The sequence below is a fragment of the Prionailurus viverrinus genome, unplaced genomic scaffold, assembly GCF_022837055.1.
Source record: "Prionailurus viverrinus isolate Anna unplaced genomic scaffold, UM_Priviv_1.0 scaffold_35, whole genome shotgun sequence".
Classification (NCBI taxonomy): Eukaryota; Metazoa; Chordata; class Mammalia; order Carnivora; family Felidae; genus Prionailurus; species Prionailurus viverrinus.
Window position 1 is genome coordinate 2,007,751 of NW_025927605.1, and position 17,461 is coordinate 2,025,211.

At 50.2% G+C, this 17,461-nt stretch overlaps 2 protein-coding genes and 1 long non-coding RNA gene across 6 annotated transcripts in view; 1 reads left to right on the forward strand and 2 right to left on the reverse strand.

The window, feature by feature from the left end:
• The first annotated feature begins 5,741 nt into the window (after positions 1-5,741).
• Positions 5,742-7,189, forward strand: LOC125158683 (uncharacterized). Its single transcript, XR_007149460.1, has 3 exons — positions 5,742-5,828; positions 6,313-6,371; positions 7,102-7,189. It is a non-coding gene; the product is annotated as an uncharacterized LOC125158683 (long non-coding RNA).
• A 1,282-nt stretch (positions 7,190-8,471) lies between these two features.
• On the reverse strand, positions 8,472-15,285 carry TMEM106A (transmembrane protein 106A). Its single transcript, XM_047845865.1, has 8 exons — positions 14,758-15,285; positions 13,699-13,925; positions 13,116-13,179; positions 11,681-11,834; positions 11,047-11,187; positions 10,899-10,942; positions 10,340-10,393; positions 8,472-9,996 (listed from the first exon to the last, which is right to left on the reverse strand). Exons 2-8 carry the CDS (start codon positions 13,907-13,909, stop codon positions 9,876-9,878), a joined length of 789 nt encoding a protein of 262 aa, XP_047701821.1. The 5' UTR covers positions 13,910-13,925; positions 14,758-15,285; the 3' UTR covers positions 8,472-9,875.
• Positions 15,286-15,423: 138 nt separating this feature from the next.
• The window catches only part of NBR1 (NBR1 autophagy cargo receptor), a 28,765-nt gene continuing 26,727 nt past the window's right edge, over positions 15,424-17,461 (reverse strand). For all 4 annotated transcript variants that reach the window (XM_047845856.1, XM_047845855.1, XM_047845857.1 and 1 more), the window contains one exon: positions 15,424-17,160. In XM_047845856.1, the coding sequence (XP_047701812.1) occupies positions 16,987-17,160 (174 nt within the window). In that variant the 3' untranslated portion in view covers positions 15,424-16,986. The remainder of the gene's footprint in view (positions 17,161-17,461) is intronic.

Sequence of the window (17,461 nt, forward strand, 5' to 3'; positions counted from 1 at the left end):
AATCACCTTTTTGTGCCATAGATGTCTTCAAGAATTCTTTCTTGGCCATCAGTTCCAAACCCTACCATCACCCCAAAACCTCACCAATAGTTTTTGAATCCTTTCAAAAATCTTGTCATGTTTCAGCCAGGACAAACAACAAATATTTCTGATAGTACTATACAATCCCATTATTATTATTTTTTAAGTTTATCTATTTATTTTGAGAGAGACAGAGACAGCGAGTAGGGGAGGAGCAGAGAGAGGGAGAGAGAGAGAATCCCAAGCAGGCTCTGCACTGTCTCATGAAGCCGTGAGATCATGACCTGAGATGAAACTAAGAGCTGGACGTTCAGGACACCTGGGTGGCTCAGTCGGTTGGGCGTCTGACTTCAACTCAGGTCATATCATGGTTCATGTGTTCAAGCCCCTCGTTGGGCTTTGTGCTGACAGCTCAGAGCCTGGAGCCTGCTTCGGATTGTGTGTCTCCCTCTCTCTGCCCCTCCCCTGCTCATGACCTAAGCCGAAGTTGGAAGCCTAACTGACTGTAACTGTCGACCTGTATGACCATCTTGTTTTTCACTTTCAGTATTCAATAAGTTACATGAAATATTCACCATTTTATTATAAAATAGGCTTTTGTTAGATGATTTTTGCCCAACTGTAGACTAATAGAAGTGTTTTTTGTAACCAAATTCAACGGTTTTCTCTTTGGGGTGCATCAAATTGAACACAGCCCACAGAAGTGTTGAAAGTAAAGAATTTTTTATTACTTATTACAAGCAAGGAGACAGAAAGACAACCCTCAAAGCACTGTCTCTGGCACACCTGGCTGGCTCAGTCAGTAGAGTGTGCAACTCTTGATCTTAGGGTTATGAGTTTGAGCCCCACATTGGGTGTAGAGACTTAAAAAAAAAACACTGGGGTGCCTGGGTGGCTCAGTCAATTGAGCGTCTGACTTCAGCTCAGGTCATGGTCTCGTGGTTTGTGAGTTCGAGCCCCATGTCGGGCTCTGTGCTAACAGACAGCTCAGAGCCTTAAGGCTGCTTTGGATTCTGTATCTCCGCCCCCCCCCCCCCCCCCCCCCCCCCGCCATGCGCTGTCTCTCTGTCTCTCAAAAATAAATAAATGTGAAAAAAAATTTTTTTAAGTTTCACAGGAAAGGCTCAGAGACGTTGAGCGACCTACCTAGGTACCAGCAGCTAGTAGGTGGCACAGGCAGAATTAAACCTGAGCCTCTTTGACTCCACTACAGCAGCCACCTGAATTGACAGGTTCTCTAGGGACCCGTTCTCTGGTTCTAGGGCTGCTTTCTCTTGTCACCTTCCCACCCCACCCTGCTTTCTACTAGCACAGTGTTTGAAGCTGTGACTGGGTTTGAAGCCCTTTTTCACTCATGCCCTTCCCCTACCTCTAGACCAGAAGCTGGGCACAGCTTCTGCTGCTTCTAGAGGAAGACTGCTATCTGTGGGTAAGGGCAGGAGGTAGGTCAATAGCCTATCCAGTCCCTGCCTCCACAAGCCTTCCTGGGTTGCAGGAAATGATCCCTTCCTCTGGCCAATTCCACCTCCCAGGAGGAAAATCAGAAGGATAATAAATATTAACCTGTAGCTACACAAGTTTATACTTTGTCTTGAACATTTCTCATCCACTAATTCACTTGGTCCTGATACCAGTCCTGTGAAGGAGGTAATAAATAATATCCTTCTTGTTCTACGGGTAAGGAAACTAAGATCCAGAGAAGTTATGTAGGGTCTCCAGGGTCAGAGGAAGAGGTAGACACTAGGCTTGAGCCCAGCATTATAAATCCCCAGGACTAGGCCACTTGCTAATTATAGCCACCTCGCTTTCACAGGGCTCAGACTCCAGTGAAGGTTAGATGGATTTTACATTTTCTTCCTTCTTGACTCAGCACAGCCGCAGGAGATGGAAGACTGAGGGAACTCCTGAAAACTTTGGGAGTGGGGAGGGAGGGGTCAGCAGAGGGCCAGATGAGGATCCAGGGATCCTAGGAAGGGTGGGAGGAAGAAATCAGAGAGAAAAGCCAGCTGACTCAGAAATTGTCCCTGGGGCCCATGGAAACTCAAAGCGAAGGTGGAAAGGTTTCTGCCTGCACAGGACCTTGGAGAGAAAGGTAATTTACAGGCATTTCCTAGGCAACTCAGGAGGACAGCTTCCCTCCTCCCCAGGGCAGAGGAGGCCTGCCCAGTTGCCCTGGTAGTGGCCACATTGTGAGGTGGTTCTGGTTACAGGCAGTGGGGTGGGAGAGGAAACACAGGTGATGGGGGCAGTGGTAGCAACCTGGGCTCTGCCTGCCCCCACCCCCTTCTGCTGTCCCCACCATCATGGGCAGCGCTTACCACTGGGAGGCCCGTCGCAGGCAGATGGCTTTGGACAGGAGGAGGTGGGTGATGGCCCAGCAGCAGCAGCAACAGCAGCAGCAGCAGCAGCAGCAGCAGGAAGAGCAAGAGCAGGTGCGTGAGAGGGGCCAGTTTCATCAGGGCTTCCCGGGGCAGGAAGGGAATGGGAAGGGAAGATAGATCCCTAGGAAGGTATTTGGTCAATGTTTTGCTGGGGTTAGGAGGAAAGTAAGGTCCTTTGACGTTCTCAGGGATGCACTGTGTGTGTGTGCGTGCGCGCATGTGTGTGTATTAGGGTAACTCAGCTTTGCTGTTGTACTAGGCTGAGGGCTAGTGGGGGGATCCAGGGAGGGTCAGGTCTGAGAGATTTTATTTTTAAAAATTTTTATTTATTGGGGCACCGGGGTGGCTCAGTCGGTTAAGCATCAGACTTTGGCTCAGGTCATGATCTTGCAGTTCGTGAGTTTGAGCCCCGGGTTAGGCTCTGTGCTGACAGCTCAGAGCCTGGATCCTGCTTGGGATTCTATGTCTCCCTCTCTTTGTCATTCCCCTGCTTGCACTGTGTGTCTCTCTTAAAAATAGACATTAAAAAAAAAAAGACTTGGGGCGCCTGGGTGGCTCAGTCGGTTAAGCAGCTGACTTCGGCTCAGGTCACGATCTCGAGGTCCGTGAGTTCGAGCCCCGCGTCGGGCTCTGTGCTGACAGCTCAGAGCCTGGAGCCTGTTTCAGATTCTGTGTCTCCCTCTCTCTTCCCCTCCCCCGTTCATGCTCTGTCTCTCTCTGTCTCAAAAATAAATAAACGTTAAAAAAAAAAATTAAAAAAAAAAAAAGACTTTTTTAATGTTTATTTTTTTAAGGTTTGAGAGAGAGAGAGAGAGAGACAGAGAGAGAGACAGAGAGAGAGAGAGAATGCGCCCATGTACACAACAGGGGAATGGCAGAGAGCGAGGGAGAGAGAGAATCCCAAGCAGGCTCAGCTCGGTCAGTGCAGAGTCTGACACAGGGCTAGATCTCAAGAACCTGAGCTGATCATTACCTGAGCTGATATCAAGAGTTGGAGACATGGGGCGCCTGGGTGGCGCAGTCGGTTAAGCGTCCGACTTCAGCCAGGTCACGATCTCGCGGTCCGTGAGTTCGAGCCCCGCGTCAGGCTCTGGGCTGATGGCTCAGAGCCTGGAGCCTGTTTCCGATTCTGTGTCTCCCTCTCTCTCTGCCCCTCCCCCGTTCATGCTCTGTCTCTCTCTGTCCCAAAAATAAATAAACGTTGAAAAAAAAAAATTAAAAAAAAAAAAAAAGAGTTGGAGACTTAACTGAGCCACTCAGGTGCCCCAGACCTGAGAGGTTTTAAAGCTGTGCTGTCCAATAGGGTGGCTACTAGCCTGTGTGCTGTTGAGTCCTTGAAATGTGGCTAGTGAGACTGAGGAACTAAATTTTAAATGTTATATACATTTAATTAATTTAAAAATAAATTTAAAAACTAATACTCTTTTTATATATTGGAAAGCTTTTAAGTATGTTTAAAACAACTTGGATACATAAATCTTTTTTTTTAGAGATCCCATTGTTTTTTTTTTCTTTTCTTTTTTTTTTTTTCTTTTAATGTTTATTTGAGAGAGGGAGCATGAGTGGGAGAACACGATAGGGGAAGGGACAGAAAGAGAGGAAGAGAATCCCAAGCAGGCTCAGCACTGTCAGCGTGGAGCCTGATGCGGGGGCTGGATCTTACCAACCTTGAGATTATGACCTGAGCCAAAATCAAGAGTCTGATACTTAACTGATTGAGCCACCCAGGTGCCCCTGTTTTTTTTTTTTTTTTTTTAATTCTTTATTTTATTTTTATTTATTTTGGGTCGGGGGAGAGAGGCAGAGAAGGGAGACAGAATACGAAGGAGACTCTGCACCGTCAGCACAGAGCCTGTTGTGGGGCTGAAACTCACAACCCATGAGATCATGACCTGAGCTGAAGTGGGTTGCTTAACCGACTGACCCACTGAGCCAGCCACCTAGGCGTTCTGATAAATCTTTTTTTTTTTTTTTAAAGAACTTTATTATTTTTATAATGTTTACTTAGAGAGAGTGCGGACACATGTGAGTAAGAGCAGGGGAGGAGCAGAGAGAGGAGGAGACAGAGATTCCCAATCAGGCTTTATGCTGCCAGCAGAGAGCCCCATGCAGGGCTGGAACTCAGGAACCATGAGATCATGACCTGAGCTGAAGTCAGACACTTAATGGACTGAGCCATCCAGGTGCCCCATAAATCTTTTTCAACTATACATTTTATGAAATCTAAAATTTTTTTTTTCAACGTTTATTTATTTTTGGGACAGAGAGAGACAGAGCATGAATGGGGGAGGGGCAGAGAGAGAGGGAGACACAGAATCGGAAACAGGCTCCAGGCTCCGAGCCATCAGCCCAGAGCCCGACGCGGGGCTCGAACTCACGGACCGCAAGATCGTGACCTGGCTGAAGTCGGACGCTTAACCGACTGCGCCACCCAGGCGCCCCCATTTTATGAAATCTAAATATAAAGCAATTAGTTTCGATCAAACTCTAGTGTCCGAATTAAGAGGTACTATTACATATAAAATACATGGTGGGTTTTGCAGACTTACTACAGAAACAAAGAATATAAGCAATCTCATTAATATTACTTTCATGCTGATTACATGTTTTGGACGTACTGGGTTAACTAAAATATATTAAAATTAGCATCACCTATTTCTTACTTTTTTATGTGGTTACTAGAAGAGTTTAAATTACTTGTGGCATGCATTATATTTCAATTGGACAGTGCTGTTTCAAAGTGTTTGCAAGAAAGTATCCTTTGTTCTCCTGCACTGAAAACTGTTTTCAGTGCATAGCTCCAGAGCTGGGAGGTGGGTGCTGAGAGGCTGGTTTCCTGGGCCAGCGCTGTGCCAGGGGACACAGTCACCAAAGAAATAGTTCTCGGTGCTGTGGTGGGTGAAGGGAGATAGCCTAGCCTCCCACTCCCTGGAATAGAGACCTTCTGGCCACCTCTGTTTCTCCTTTCCTCCATTGCCTGGCTCTCCGCGGTGTCTCTGGCAGATGGGTGATGAATGAGGAGGGAGGAGGATGCCACTAGCTGGGGGGTGGTCTCTTGCCAGGAACTGAAGGAACTCCAACAGGAGGAACGCCAGTCTGAGGAAAAAACCCAGCCACCTCTGGAGTCTCAGCAGGAGCAGCAGTGGCCATTGGGGCCTCCACCAGCGCAGCCACAGCCGCAGGGGACCCCAGTCGGAGCACAGCTGCCCCAGCGGCCACAGTTCGCAGAACAGTCCCAGATCCTGCCTCCACCGCCGCCACAGCCACCACAGTCGCCAAGGCCACAGAATGCCCAAGACTCTCTTGCTCAGTGCACCTCCGCGCACATTCTGCAGGATTCCCAAAGACCAGGTCCCCAGCTTAGCTCAGTGGGAGCCCATCAATTGCCAGGGCAATCCAACTTTAACAAATTCCTTCAAAACCCTGGTGAGATGCCTGGGAAGGGAGGTGGTGAGGAGAGAGTACCCTATAGTCCAGAATCCACATCTGTCCTCCACTGTGTCAGACTCTCCCCAGTACCTTTGGCCTTTACTTGAGGATCTCTTCCTGTGGGTACCGTTGCATCACTCTGGGGCTGCGAAGGAGGCTGCTGTCTTTTGCAGAGGGTGGCTGAGAAGTTGGACCCCTCCTCCAGGGTGAGGGTGGTCAGAGGGTGGGATCTGAGTTGTAGGCTTAACAGCAGTATAGTGTGCCCTGAGAGGGCTGGAACAGGGAATCCCAGCACAGCCTCCCAGTTGGGAATTTTCTGGGTGGGCTTAGTGGGTGCCTTGCCCTAGGTAAGGGCTGCCACCTGCCCCCGCCCCCCCCCCCCCCCGCCCCACCGCCAGACACATAGTAAAGGGCCCAGCTCTGCCATGATCCATTTGCAGAAACTGTCAGATGAGTAACTTGTGCTTTGTTTCATCATTAGGTTTCAGGAAATCATTCCAATCTAATCCAGATAAGTATACTGAGCACTCACGATTCACGGTGAGACAGTGTGAAAGACAGGTAGACTCTGGCTGTGTGTCTGAGAGTGTGTATGTGTGTAAGTGTGGATGGAATCCTAGAGAATCTTCCTTGGTGGAAGGGGCTGCAATTATTTATATTTTATAAAGTCAATTATATAAAGTCTTGATATGCAATTATATAGTCACTTCTGGATGGTCCATTCCTCCATTTGTTGCCTTCACAAAAATGTCCAAGGCCTGTTGCTCAACACTAAACATAAATGGAGGGATTGACAATCTATTGTTTTAAGTGCTGATCCGGGCAGAGGCAGCTGGAGCAGGAGGAAGGTAAGACATGAAGCCAGTGGCTGGGAGTCTCAGGATTGCCAGTCCCTCATCTGCCCCATCCAGAAAATGAGAATGATAATACCACTTCCTTAATAGAGGCATCAGGACCACTGAATGTGGCAATTAAAAGAGAAGGCATCAAAAGCGTTTACTTTAGAACCTGGCTCAGTGCAGGCCTTCAAACCCAGGGCGGTCACTCTTGATGAGGACACAAAATAGTACAGGCTTTGGAAAGTGAGTTTCTGACACAGGTGCAAAGGATGAGAGACCCTGATGCTCTAGCCCTTTTAGGATGAGGACTGGGCTGCTCCATTTTACTTTGAATCCTCTGCCCTCAAAGGGCTTGATACAATGTTCAGGAATCAGCAGGCCCAGAAACTGTTAACTAACCTGGTTTGCCTCCTGTCTCTCCCTCTTCCTAGTCAACGAATTACACACAGCAATGGTGATCCAGAGATAGACCCCACCCCCACTGGCCATCAGCAAAAAAATAACCCAGATGAGGAGCCCCACACTTTCTCATCCCTGGCAGCATCTCCACTCCGAAGGCCCCTCCTGATCCACTCTAGAAGAGGAGGCTAGCTGGGAATAAAATGTGATGGCCTCCTGAAAAGAATCAAGAGATTGGTCAGCTCTGTGAGACTGGGATGAAGGGACAGGGGCATGAGGACCCATGAAGGGGACGGACTGGGTGGGAGAAGAAAGGCGGGAATTTCATGCTTCTGTAGGCAAAGCCATCGGGGGAACTTGGTCTTAGCCCTCCCAAGTCTATATAGCTCCACTGCTAGCCCTTGTTTAGCAAGGATAGGTCTTTGGGGGGGCTTTAGGTTTAGGATGCTAGCGGGAGCCATCACCCCTACCCCCTGGCCAATGCTTACTGAGATACGGTTGGGGAAGGAGGGGTTGCATCAAACCACAGCAAGCCTGGGGCAGCATTAGAGGTGTCAGGCAGGGCCCCCCCCCCCCAGTGCTGGGCCCTTAGTGGGCACTGAGTGGTTGCATGGTGGGAGGCAGGGGTGGAAAAGAGCTCAGAGTAAGGGGGGCTGTAGCCTCAAGCACAGGACACCTGACCTTGGGAAGGGGAGGCGGGACTCACCCACAAAACCCCATAGGCCTCTTCCTTCCGTGTGTGGCAGAGGTAGTCAAAAGGCTCCGAAGACCTCAGGCAGCCCTCTTACCACTTCCTGAAGCTGGCACCCGGGACCCCCTAGGCTGCCCCCTTTTCCGCCTGGACTGGTGAGGGGATGCCTGGAGCCCTTCACTGTAGCCCACACAGCATCGCCTGTGGGTCAGGCTGAAGGAGCCCCTCAGTGCAGTGTTTCCTGAGCAGGGGCAGCTGGGGAGGGGGGAAGGGGACACAGAACAGGAATATTAAAGTAGGGAGGGAGTTGGGGCGCCTGGGTGGCTCAGTCGGTTGAGCGACCGACTTCAGCTCAGGTCACGATCTCACGGTTTGTGAGTCGAGCCCCGAATCGGGCTCTGTGCTAACAGCTCACAGCCTGGAGCCTGCTTCGGATTCTGTGTCTCACGCTCTCTTTGCCCCTCCCCCACGCATGCTCTGTCTCAGAAATAAACAAACATAGAAAAAAATTTTTTAAAGTAGGGAGGGAGCTTAATAGACAAACGAGAGAAAGGCAGAGAGCGAGCTCCTGGGAGCAATCTCTCAGAAGCCAGAAAAGCCGTACATGTTATCAGAGGAGCTCAGGGCCTGGGGAAGAGAGCTCGACGCCCACCCGGACACTAAGAAACAGGCTGGGAGTGTACACCAGCTCCCTGCCCACTTACAGGAGACTTTTTAACACTGTCAAGTAGTTTATTGAATACAATATAAACCCTACACATTCGGCAACCTACATACAGCAGAAACTCCGGCCTGGCCTTTCTGGACTTCTGTGCTCCTGCCGGCACCTTCTTGACTCCACCCCCCCCCCCCCACCAAGCCAACTAGCCAGGTGCTGTGACACTTCCCCCTCTCCAGCCATCCAGCTTCACATTCACTTTCCCCACCACCTAAGTTCATCTCCCTGCCTGAGGAAAACCACAGCCGCCTTTAGGGAGCAATTACCATTCTGGCTCAGCAATAAAACAAACCCAAACCGCCTCCACCTGGAGCCCAGTGGGAAATTGGGTTATCTGGGACTTAGCTTCATCTGAGCGACAGCAAAGAGGAGAGGTCAAGACCAGTCCCTACTGATATCCAGCTCCATACTGTCAATTCCTGAAGGAAAGCAGAGGACTCTGGGTGCGCAGGACGGGACCTGACTAAGCCAGGGATGCTGCAGAGCCCAGCAGCTTGCGGAATCTTGAGAATCGCGATAGCTTCACCTCTGCAGGCTTTCATGGGAGAGCAGCTGGGACCACCATTTGACCTACCTGTGTCCCCACATGGACTCAGGATTGTGGCCTCACCACTAGCCAGAAGCTTCCCTTCAATAAACAACTTATCAGATGATTCTGGTTTCATCTCCATTTTTCTTAGTTAGGCAGAGGGGGTGCCTCCCTCTCCTCCCCTACTACTTTGTCTCCGGCTGTGGCGAGAATAATAAAACTATTTTGTGGCAGGAAGAGCTTTAGCCAGAGAACGGCTCTGTCTTCCTAGGAACAGGAACAGTCTTTAACCAGGGAGGATGCAGGGTCAAAGGGCCTTAGCCAATCTTGCTGTGAGGGGACAAGTTACCAGGAGAGAAGCAGACCATCACCATCACTTTGTCACATGACCAAAGCAGGGAGGCATGAGACAGCACGGATGTCCCTCAAGTCCCAATCCCATCCCTGGGTGGAGAACTTGAAAAAAAAGATCCATGTTTTAAGACCCAGATAAAATTAAAGCTTTCCTCATTCAGGCAGGAGGAAGGCCAGCCCTAGAGGAGTTAGGCAACCAAAGTGCTCAGCACCGAAAGGGCAGGTGCCACTCCAGGGATGCTACAGCAGCTCTGAAGAACATCAGGTCAGACTTTTCTCAAGACAGACCAAGGGGAAAACCCCTAGAAGAACCAAACTTCTTTTTTTGTGGACATCAGGGGATGCGTGTGTGCACGTCTGTAAAGTTAACTTCTAGAGAGCTTCCTGTGCTGAGGGGGTATGTGTGGCGGGGGAGGTATAATAAAGCAGGGCTTTTCCTTTGGCAAAGTCACTTAGGCACTGGGAGATCCAGCCCAGGCTGGCAGCGGCCTGGAGTTTGGGGGCAGCAGACAGGTCACGTCGGGTGAGGGACCAGCAAGTGGGGCACTGACGCGTTTCCCCGGCAGTCCACATATTCATAGCTCTGGAAGACTAGCTGCTCTGAATGGCTCAGGCAGGAACAGGTCAGGGTGCCCCTAGAGAGGAAGTAGGCTTTGTGGCTGTGTCTGGGAGGAAGAAAGCTCTGGACCTACTCTGCTGTCTCGGGAGGTGAGGATCCCTCAGACACCCCACCCTCTTCCTTCTGTTCCCCACTCTGCCAAGGCACCTGGGATAGTTGTCCCACCTGTAGTCCAGATAGCCCTGTGGCTTCACATCAATGGCTTATAAGCAAGGTGGGATATAGGGAAGGGGCTATTCCCATGAGCCAACAAAGATCCAGGGAGTTAGCTTTGGATGACTCCTCCCACAAGGTGGAGCAGAGGGGAGACTGGGGTCAGAAGTAGGAGAGGGGACACCAGGGCTCCAAGCCCTACTTACTGGATGTGCAAAAGTACGTGGTGGACTTTGATTTTCATCCAGGAACAGATTTTGCTGAGAGAGAAAGAACATGGGACATATCACACTGAGCAGCCTGTCGGCTCAGAGGAGACCTGCAGGTCCCAGTATCCTTGCCTCCTGGGCTCTTTTCCATCAGGGGTCCCAAATGCCACTCCCACTCTTTATCCCTCCCTCAGCCTAAGGTGAGAATGTCACCCTTGCTGCAATATCATTCCCCCAGACCCCACAGGCCTGGCCCAGGTATGTGCTAGCCCCTCCACCAACAGAAAACAAGGACATTCATCTTCCTCAGCGATTCAGGCGGAAAAGCTCAAGGTCACATATTGTAAGAATTAACCAAATTCTGGCCTGTTTTCATTCCAACCTAGGTCTAAACAGGCAGAGGCTGGGGACCCTGAGCATTGCGGTCTTGGTCATGAGAGTGAAGGCCAAGTGCTGGTGGCAGGGTTTGCTAAGCCATCAGGAAATCTGGTAGGGATGAAAACCGGGTTTCCAACCAGGAGAGAGGCTAAGGGAGAAGAGATCAAGGGATACTTACTAGGTGTTTTCATCCCCTATCTTGTTGGCCACTGCATAAAACATCTGTCAACCAAATGGGCATAGGGTAAGCCCCAATCCCAGCTGCCCCTTCCCACCACCAGTGTCCATACACCTGTGGGCAGGGCTGTCCAAGGGGAGGGAGTCACCTGTTCACTGGCCAAAGGGCCGATGTGTAGGAGGAGGCTGTTGGAGACCTGCCCCACCACGAGGGACAGGTGCAGAACCTCGATGGTCAGCTGGGTCACGGTGATGGGGTAGTAGTTACTATTGGAGATGTTTAAGATATTCTGAGGAGAAAGAGAAGGAAAAGGGAAGTGAGAGGGTGACCATCTTCAGAAAGGAGATGTCAAATAGCTTCCCAAACCGCCAGGCCTGGCTGAGCTTCACTCCCACCACATGCCAGGAGCCCCTTGGAAGAGCTCTTACTGGCAAAGGGTCACTGGAAGACATTAAGCGGGCACAGGATCCAGTCTCACCCTGCGAGGCTTTTCAGTTTTGCCGCCCCGCCCCCCAGGAGTCTCAGGCATGCCCCCTGGCTGCACCCTGTGTTTTTTTCCTCTGGTCCCGATTCTGACCCCTCACTGTGTACAGTCCCAATCCTACACAATCTGTTATGGGGCTCATGGTTGCCCCTGCTTCTCCCCAGCCCTCCACACCCCCTGGGTGCCATAAAATTCCTGGCAACCTGTGCCCAGGATTGTAACCCCAGATAAGGGCTATAGAGAAGAGCTGCCGGCAAGGCGGGGTTGAGCCCAGGGGTGCAGGCATCCACCCACCCACCGTTATGTTGAGGTTGATATCAGTCACATCAAAGGCCACTGTGGAGGAGTTGAGGCCTGCAGGCTGCACGGAGATGGGCCGGGGAAACAGGAAAAAGATGATGAGGGAGGAAGTCACAAGGCAGGTGAGCACTGCCAGGAACACGAAGAGCTTCCTGTGGGAAGGCAGGATCCGGGAAAGAGGAGTGGAGTGGTCTGAACACCAAGGAAACTTGAGGAGGGAGCTGTTCAGACACTCCTCTCCATATACAAGGCTCTCCCCTGCACTAGCCCCCTCATAACCGTAAATTTACCCCCCACCCAGACGTGGAGGACCAGCCCAGGTTCAGATGTGCCCCAAAGTGAGTCAGAGCACAGGATTGGGAGGCAAGTGACCTGACTTCCACTCCCAGCTCTCTGTACCCACTGGCCCAGTAACTCTAAGCAAGCTACTTAACCTCCCAAAGCCTTAGTTTCCTTGTCTGTAAAATGGAGAGAAGTGTACCTACCTCACAGAATATGTTAATGCAAGGTCCTGACACTTTTTTTTTTTTAAATTTTTTTTCAACGTTTTTTATTTATTTTTGGGACAGAGAGAGACAGAGCATGAACGGGGGAGGGGCAGAGAGAGAGAGGGAGACACAGGATCGGAAACAGGCTCCAGGCTCTGAGCCATCAGCCCAGAGCCCGACGCGGGGCTCGAACTCACGGACCGCGAGATCGTGACCTGGCTGAAGTCGGACGCTTAACCGACTGCGCCACCCAGGCACCCCAACAAGGTCCTGACACTTAACAAAACTCAACAAATGCTAGCTATCATCACTGGAAGAAACATCCACATGGATGTGAATCTGAATATGAAAATTCAGAACAGGATATCATCTGTCCATCTGATTCAAAACTGAGATATGCATTAAAGAGACAGCACATTATATCTTATGAGGGGCACTGCTAGATTCAGATTCTGGTATAGTGGTTGGGGAGGGCAGGGTGGTGGCTCCCAGACTGAAGCTGAGGAACTTGGGAAGAGGTTGCAGGGACTCCTGCCAAATAGACCCAGATGACAAACAGGGTTATAACACCCCCAGTGAAACTCAGGGCTGCCTGTGAGGTTCTTAAGCATCTCAGAACAGGGAGCAGCTAGTTTTCCATCTCAGCCAGGAAGAGACCAAGCAGCTCTGAACTGCCACAGCAAGGGAGGCTCTTAGGAAAAATAATTTCCCCAAATTGCAGCCAGGGTCACTCCTTTCAGGGCCACCCTCAGGTGGCATCTTCTATGCCCGTCTTCTTAAACCAGGAAAATCTCTGGAAATGCAGCTAGTACGTATGAACCCGGTGAGGCTTTCTTGGGGAGAACCAACGGAGAAAAATCGCAGGGGGAGACAGAATGGGGGAGACAAAGAGAACAGCCCCCAGGGGTGACGTCCTGTGGAACTGAGGGGAGAAGAGGGGCTTACGTGTGCCTGGGCTTCAGCCTCTGGTCCCCATAGGGGATGAGCGCCACTAGCTGCTTCTCTAGCTCTGTAGAGAGAAAGAAGAGAGAGGGCCAGGAAGTATTCGTGACAAATGTTTCCTGTGCTTGCCTCCCAGATGCACCCCTACACCCCACAGAGTAGGGTCAGAAGCATGCCACCTCTGCCCCACAGAACTGGGAACACAGGGAAGGGAGGGCAGCTCAGAATAGAAGCGAGCTTTTCATTAGCAGGTGTGAATTTCTGTAAGACACCAGCAAATGAGAAAAGCCTAGCTTCTTTGGAGAGGTCATTTGTTAACTTCCTGAATCCTAAGGCACAGTGTTGCTCAGGGAGTGGGGAGGCCAGAGAACCCTGGGCTGGGGAGAACAACCAGGTCAGGAGGGGTGGGGGTGTCTCTGCAGTGAGCCCAGGGAGAGTTAGCTCCTTGCTGGCCCAGCTGCAACTGGGGGACCAAGAGCTGGGAGACCCAACCCCATTCAAGGAGGCTCAGGGGGGCCTGCCCAGCTGGCTGCTAAGAGCTTTTTTTCTGGATTCCAGGCGATTTCCGAAGCCTCGGGCCACTCACCTCTTGGGATCTCCCCGCTGCCCTGGCAGGTGGGACAAGTCACAAAGCTGGCACCAGCAGTTCCTTCACGAGGCATGCAGGAACAGAAAGACTTGCTGCTTCGGATGCTGGAGTAGCAGGCAGCTTTGTTGCCAATGGCTGGGCTGGGGGGCAGGATCGATTTGTTCTCATCCTCCCGAGAACCCAACTGGGAGAATGTCTCACCCATCATTCAGGGGGAGTTTTCACTAATAAGAAAAGAACAGAATTCACTGCTAAGCTTGTTAGCACGGACACTGGATGTAACTCTGGTTTTGGGTTCTTAGGATTGGCAAGGACTGCCATCACAATGTCAGCAAGCTCCAGCCCAAGGAAACTAGGAGATGGAAAACTGAGCAGTTACATGGGACTCTCCCATCAGAAATCGCAGTGTGTTTCCTTTCATTACTGCAGGGGAGCTCAATCTGCCTGCAAAAGGGACGAGAAAAGCAGAAGTTATTTCACTAGAAGAGATTTCCAGAAGTGAATGGCAGAGCACTTATTGTTTTTCTGGGAAAGTTGCTGAGCTGTCATTCTCTTCAAGAGAAGGAAGTGGACAGGGCTGGGGGTGGAGGTGTGGTGGAGGGAGGCAGCAGTCCAGAGTCCCTTCACCCTCTGCAACAAGAGGACTCTCAAGAGTTGTCTAGAACACCCGGGAAGAAATGCCTGAGATCTCCCAGCCTGGGCGTGGAAGGAAAGCTTCCATTCCTGAGCTGTGGCAGGTGCTGGCTTAATTGGAAGGCAGGGATTCTCTGAAATAAGAGAAAGAAGGTTAGACTGGTCACAGGTGCGGCTAAGAACCTTAAAATAGCCTGGAAGGGAACAGAAACTTCTTCCTCACTGCTTTCTGTGAGATAGGAAAGAATGCCAGGGGAAGAGTGGGAGCACTGGTCCGGGCTGATAGTGAAGGATACTTCACTAAGGAATGGTACAGGCTAACAATCCAGATTCTTCTCCAAAGGCTCAGGAGTGGTGTCAGAATGAGTGGGCAAGGTGAGCTGCATACAGACCTTACTGGGCTAAAAATCAAGAGAGCCTCACCTGGTTCAGGTCTGGGATCCAGGGCTCCTGTCAGCCAAGAGTGAGATTTCTGGAATGGTCTTTGGAGAGAAGGGCTTGTAGGGTAGGGTGACCAGAGAGGCCACGGCTGGGGCTGGCCAGGCTAGTGGCCCCCTTCAGCAGAGGCCTGGGGGAGCGAACAGGCCACGTTGGAGGGAGGACGAAGCAGCGACACCGGCCTCCTCAGAGGGCTAAGCCGCTTCCTGCCCTATTCCGGGGCTCAGCCAGGGGCCCGAGCTGGGGAGCGCAGAAGCTGGAACTTCATTGAAGGAGAATTTCAAGTCCCGCCAGACACCGAGGCCGTTAGTCGAGCCTGTTACCCGCGAGTGCCTGCGTGAGGCTAGGAGACACACAAGGTTCCTCGACCCTTGCCTCCCAAAGGGATAGAAAGGAAGGAGGGTCTAGGAGCGCCTTACCCCACCCCCGGACGTCAGCAACCGATGCAAGCAGAATCGAAAGTGCGGGAGCCCAGGGCCTAACCCCAGGCTTTGACTCCGTGCTTGGGGAGGCTCCGCCCCAGCTCCTCCAGGCCCGCCCCACCCTGCGGGGGCCCGCCCCCTCCCTACTCAGCTCCCAGAGAAGCGCTCAACTCTTCAAAGATCGCCCCGCATCTCGGACGCTGCTTTCTCAAGTACCAGTCAGTCCAGGTAGGCCTTTCAAAGAACGTTTATTCCACCATTTTTTAAGCGGTTATGTACAACTGGACGGACGACTGGACCCCAAGGTCCTCCTGGACCCCTACAGTATGACTCAGGAGGTCAGAACAGGTCTCGCCCGATATCAACCCAATTAATTACACGCACCCTGCAGCTCAGCCTCTACCCAGAAGCCCGGATAAAAACGTTTTAAATAATGAACAGCCTGGTTGGCTTGCAGTCTGAATTTTGGTTTATTTAATAGGTCAAGAATTATACTGTAAATAAACATCGTGATGGCTAATGATTAATTAACATTACCATTCATTATAAATACCAACCAGGTTAAATAATACTAGTTTACTACCCTTCCTCCTCCTGGATGAGGGTCTTTTTCTGGAAGTCATTTTCATGAATACTAGCTTTTAGTGTTTTCTGTTACCTTTTTTTTCTACCGATTGTACCAAAGACTCCTTTCTGTAAACAGAATGAGGACCTGGGCCGCAGGCAGCAAGCTTTTTCATTCATTTTGGGGTTAAACCGAAACTTTTTCAGAATTTGCCCCCATCCAAGTCTTGCAAAACAGCCGCCCCGTTCTAGATACCTTTGAGCAGATTTCAAACATTCAGGAAGTCGTCAGGATCTCTAATGCCTCACACACACATTTGCCCGCCCCTGAACTAACTTTACAGATTAATGTAGGGCCCTGCCTTTCATGTTTCTATCTCCCCTCACTTGACTGTAAATAACATCTGCCTTGACATTAAGAAAAAAGGTAACTGTTACATTTATTTTCCCTTTAATAGAAGTTTTCTCCTCCCTTATAGGATTAGCAAAATATTCCACACTACCTACTTAAATTTGTTCCCTTAAATAAAGAAAAATGTATGCAAAATTACTACAGTAAACACTGCTCGACAGGTGCTGGTGGGTTAATGAGCACACTCCCTCCTCCTTTCACTGAAGTGCAGAGACCCTGAAGGTGGATCATCTTGAATGTACCAGTGGGGTCTTTAGACAACAGCGGTCCATTACTCAGTGTTACAAGGGAAAGGACTTTGTCCTGGAGAAAGGAAGAGTAACAACATTCCTTTGGGGCTCTGGGTGTCATTTCAATCCCGTACAGCTATGAGGCTTGGGGTAGGCTAGAAAAATTGTTAAGAGTTCTTGAAAACAACTTCCAAGGTTAATTTCTTTTAAAAACTGCCAACAGATATCCCCATAGAAACATCCACATTTCACCAAAGAAAAATACTCAACTTCAATACAAGCAGAAAGAAAAACGGTTCTATAGAAAGTTCAAGTTATACTCTTCAATGCACTAAAATGGAGAGAGGAGCTTTATCCAACTCAACTGAAAAACCGTTTTCCTACAACTCAATGTCTCTGTTTAAGTCCTGGTCTTTCATTTGCTCCAAAAAATACTGTAATGCAGGTGCTGTCTTGATAACTCAATAATGGGCTCTATAGAGATTCATCGGATTAAAAAATAAGCAAGGGCTTCTCCCCCATGCCCCAAGGACAGAATAAAGATCATCTCTGAGCAGCAGGCAGTTATTTAATACAGGGTCACTCCTCAGTAGCGGTGGCTGTACCAGTCATTGTTGTTGACCTGAAGCAGTTCTGTCACAACCTGCAGGATGTTGTAATTGTGTTTCTTCAGCAGCCTTAGGTTCAGCTGCCTGTCACAGAATCCCATTTCAAAGAGATGGGCCATCAGGGCTGCTGTCTGATCTTCAGAAACTATTGGCTGTGTAGAGTCAAGAAAAGCAGAACATTTTCTGTGTCATTTATGGGTCTTGTAAATTGTTATTATCTTGTAAATCATATGAATTTTTCCAGATTTGTTTAAAATATTAGGAAATTCAATGCAAGGGCATGGTGTTCCTGTCCACCTGACACTAATGGACCTTCTGAGGGAGGACTGGGAATGCCCTGCTCTAGATTCAGTATGTTTGAACCCGAAACCAGGCAACTAATGAACTGTCCTCAGAACCAGGAGGAGGATGCTTCGGAGGGGGCTTCCCGAAGGAAGCATCCTTTGACCTGAT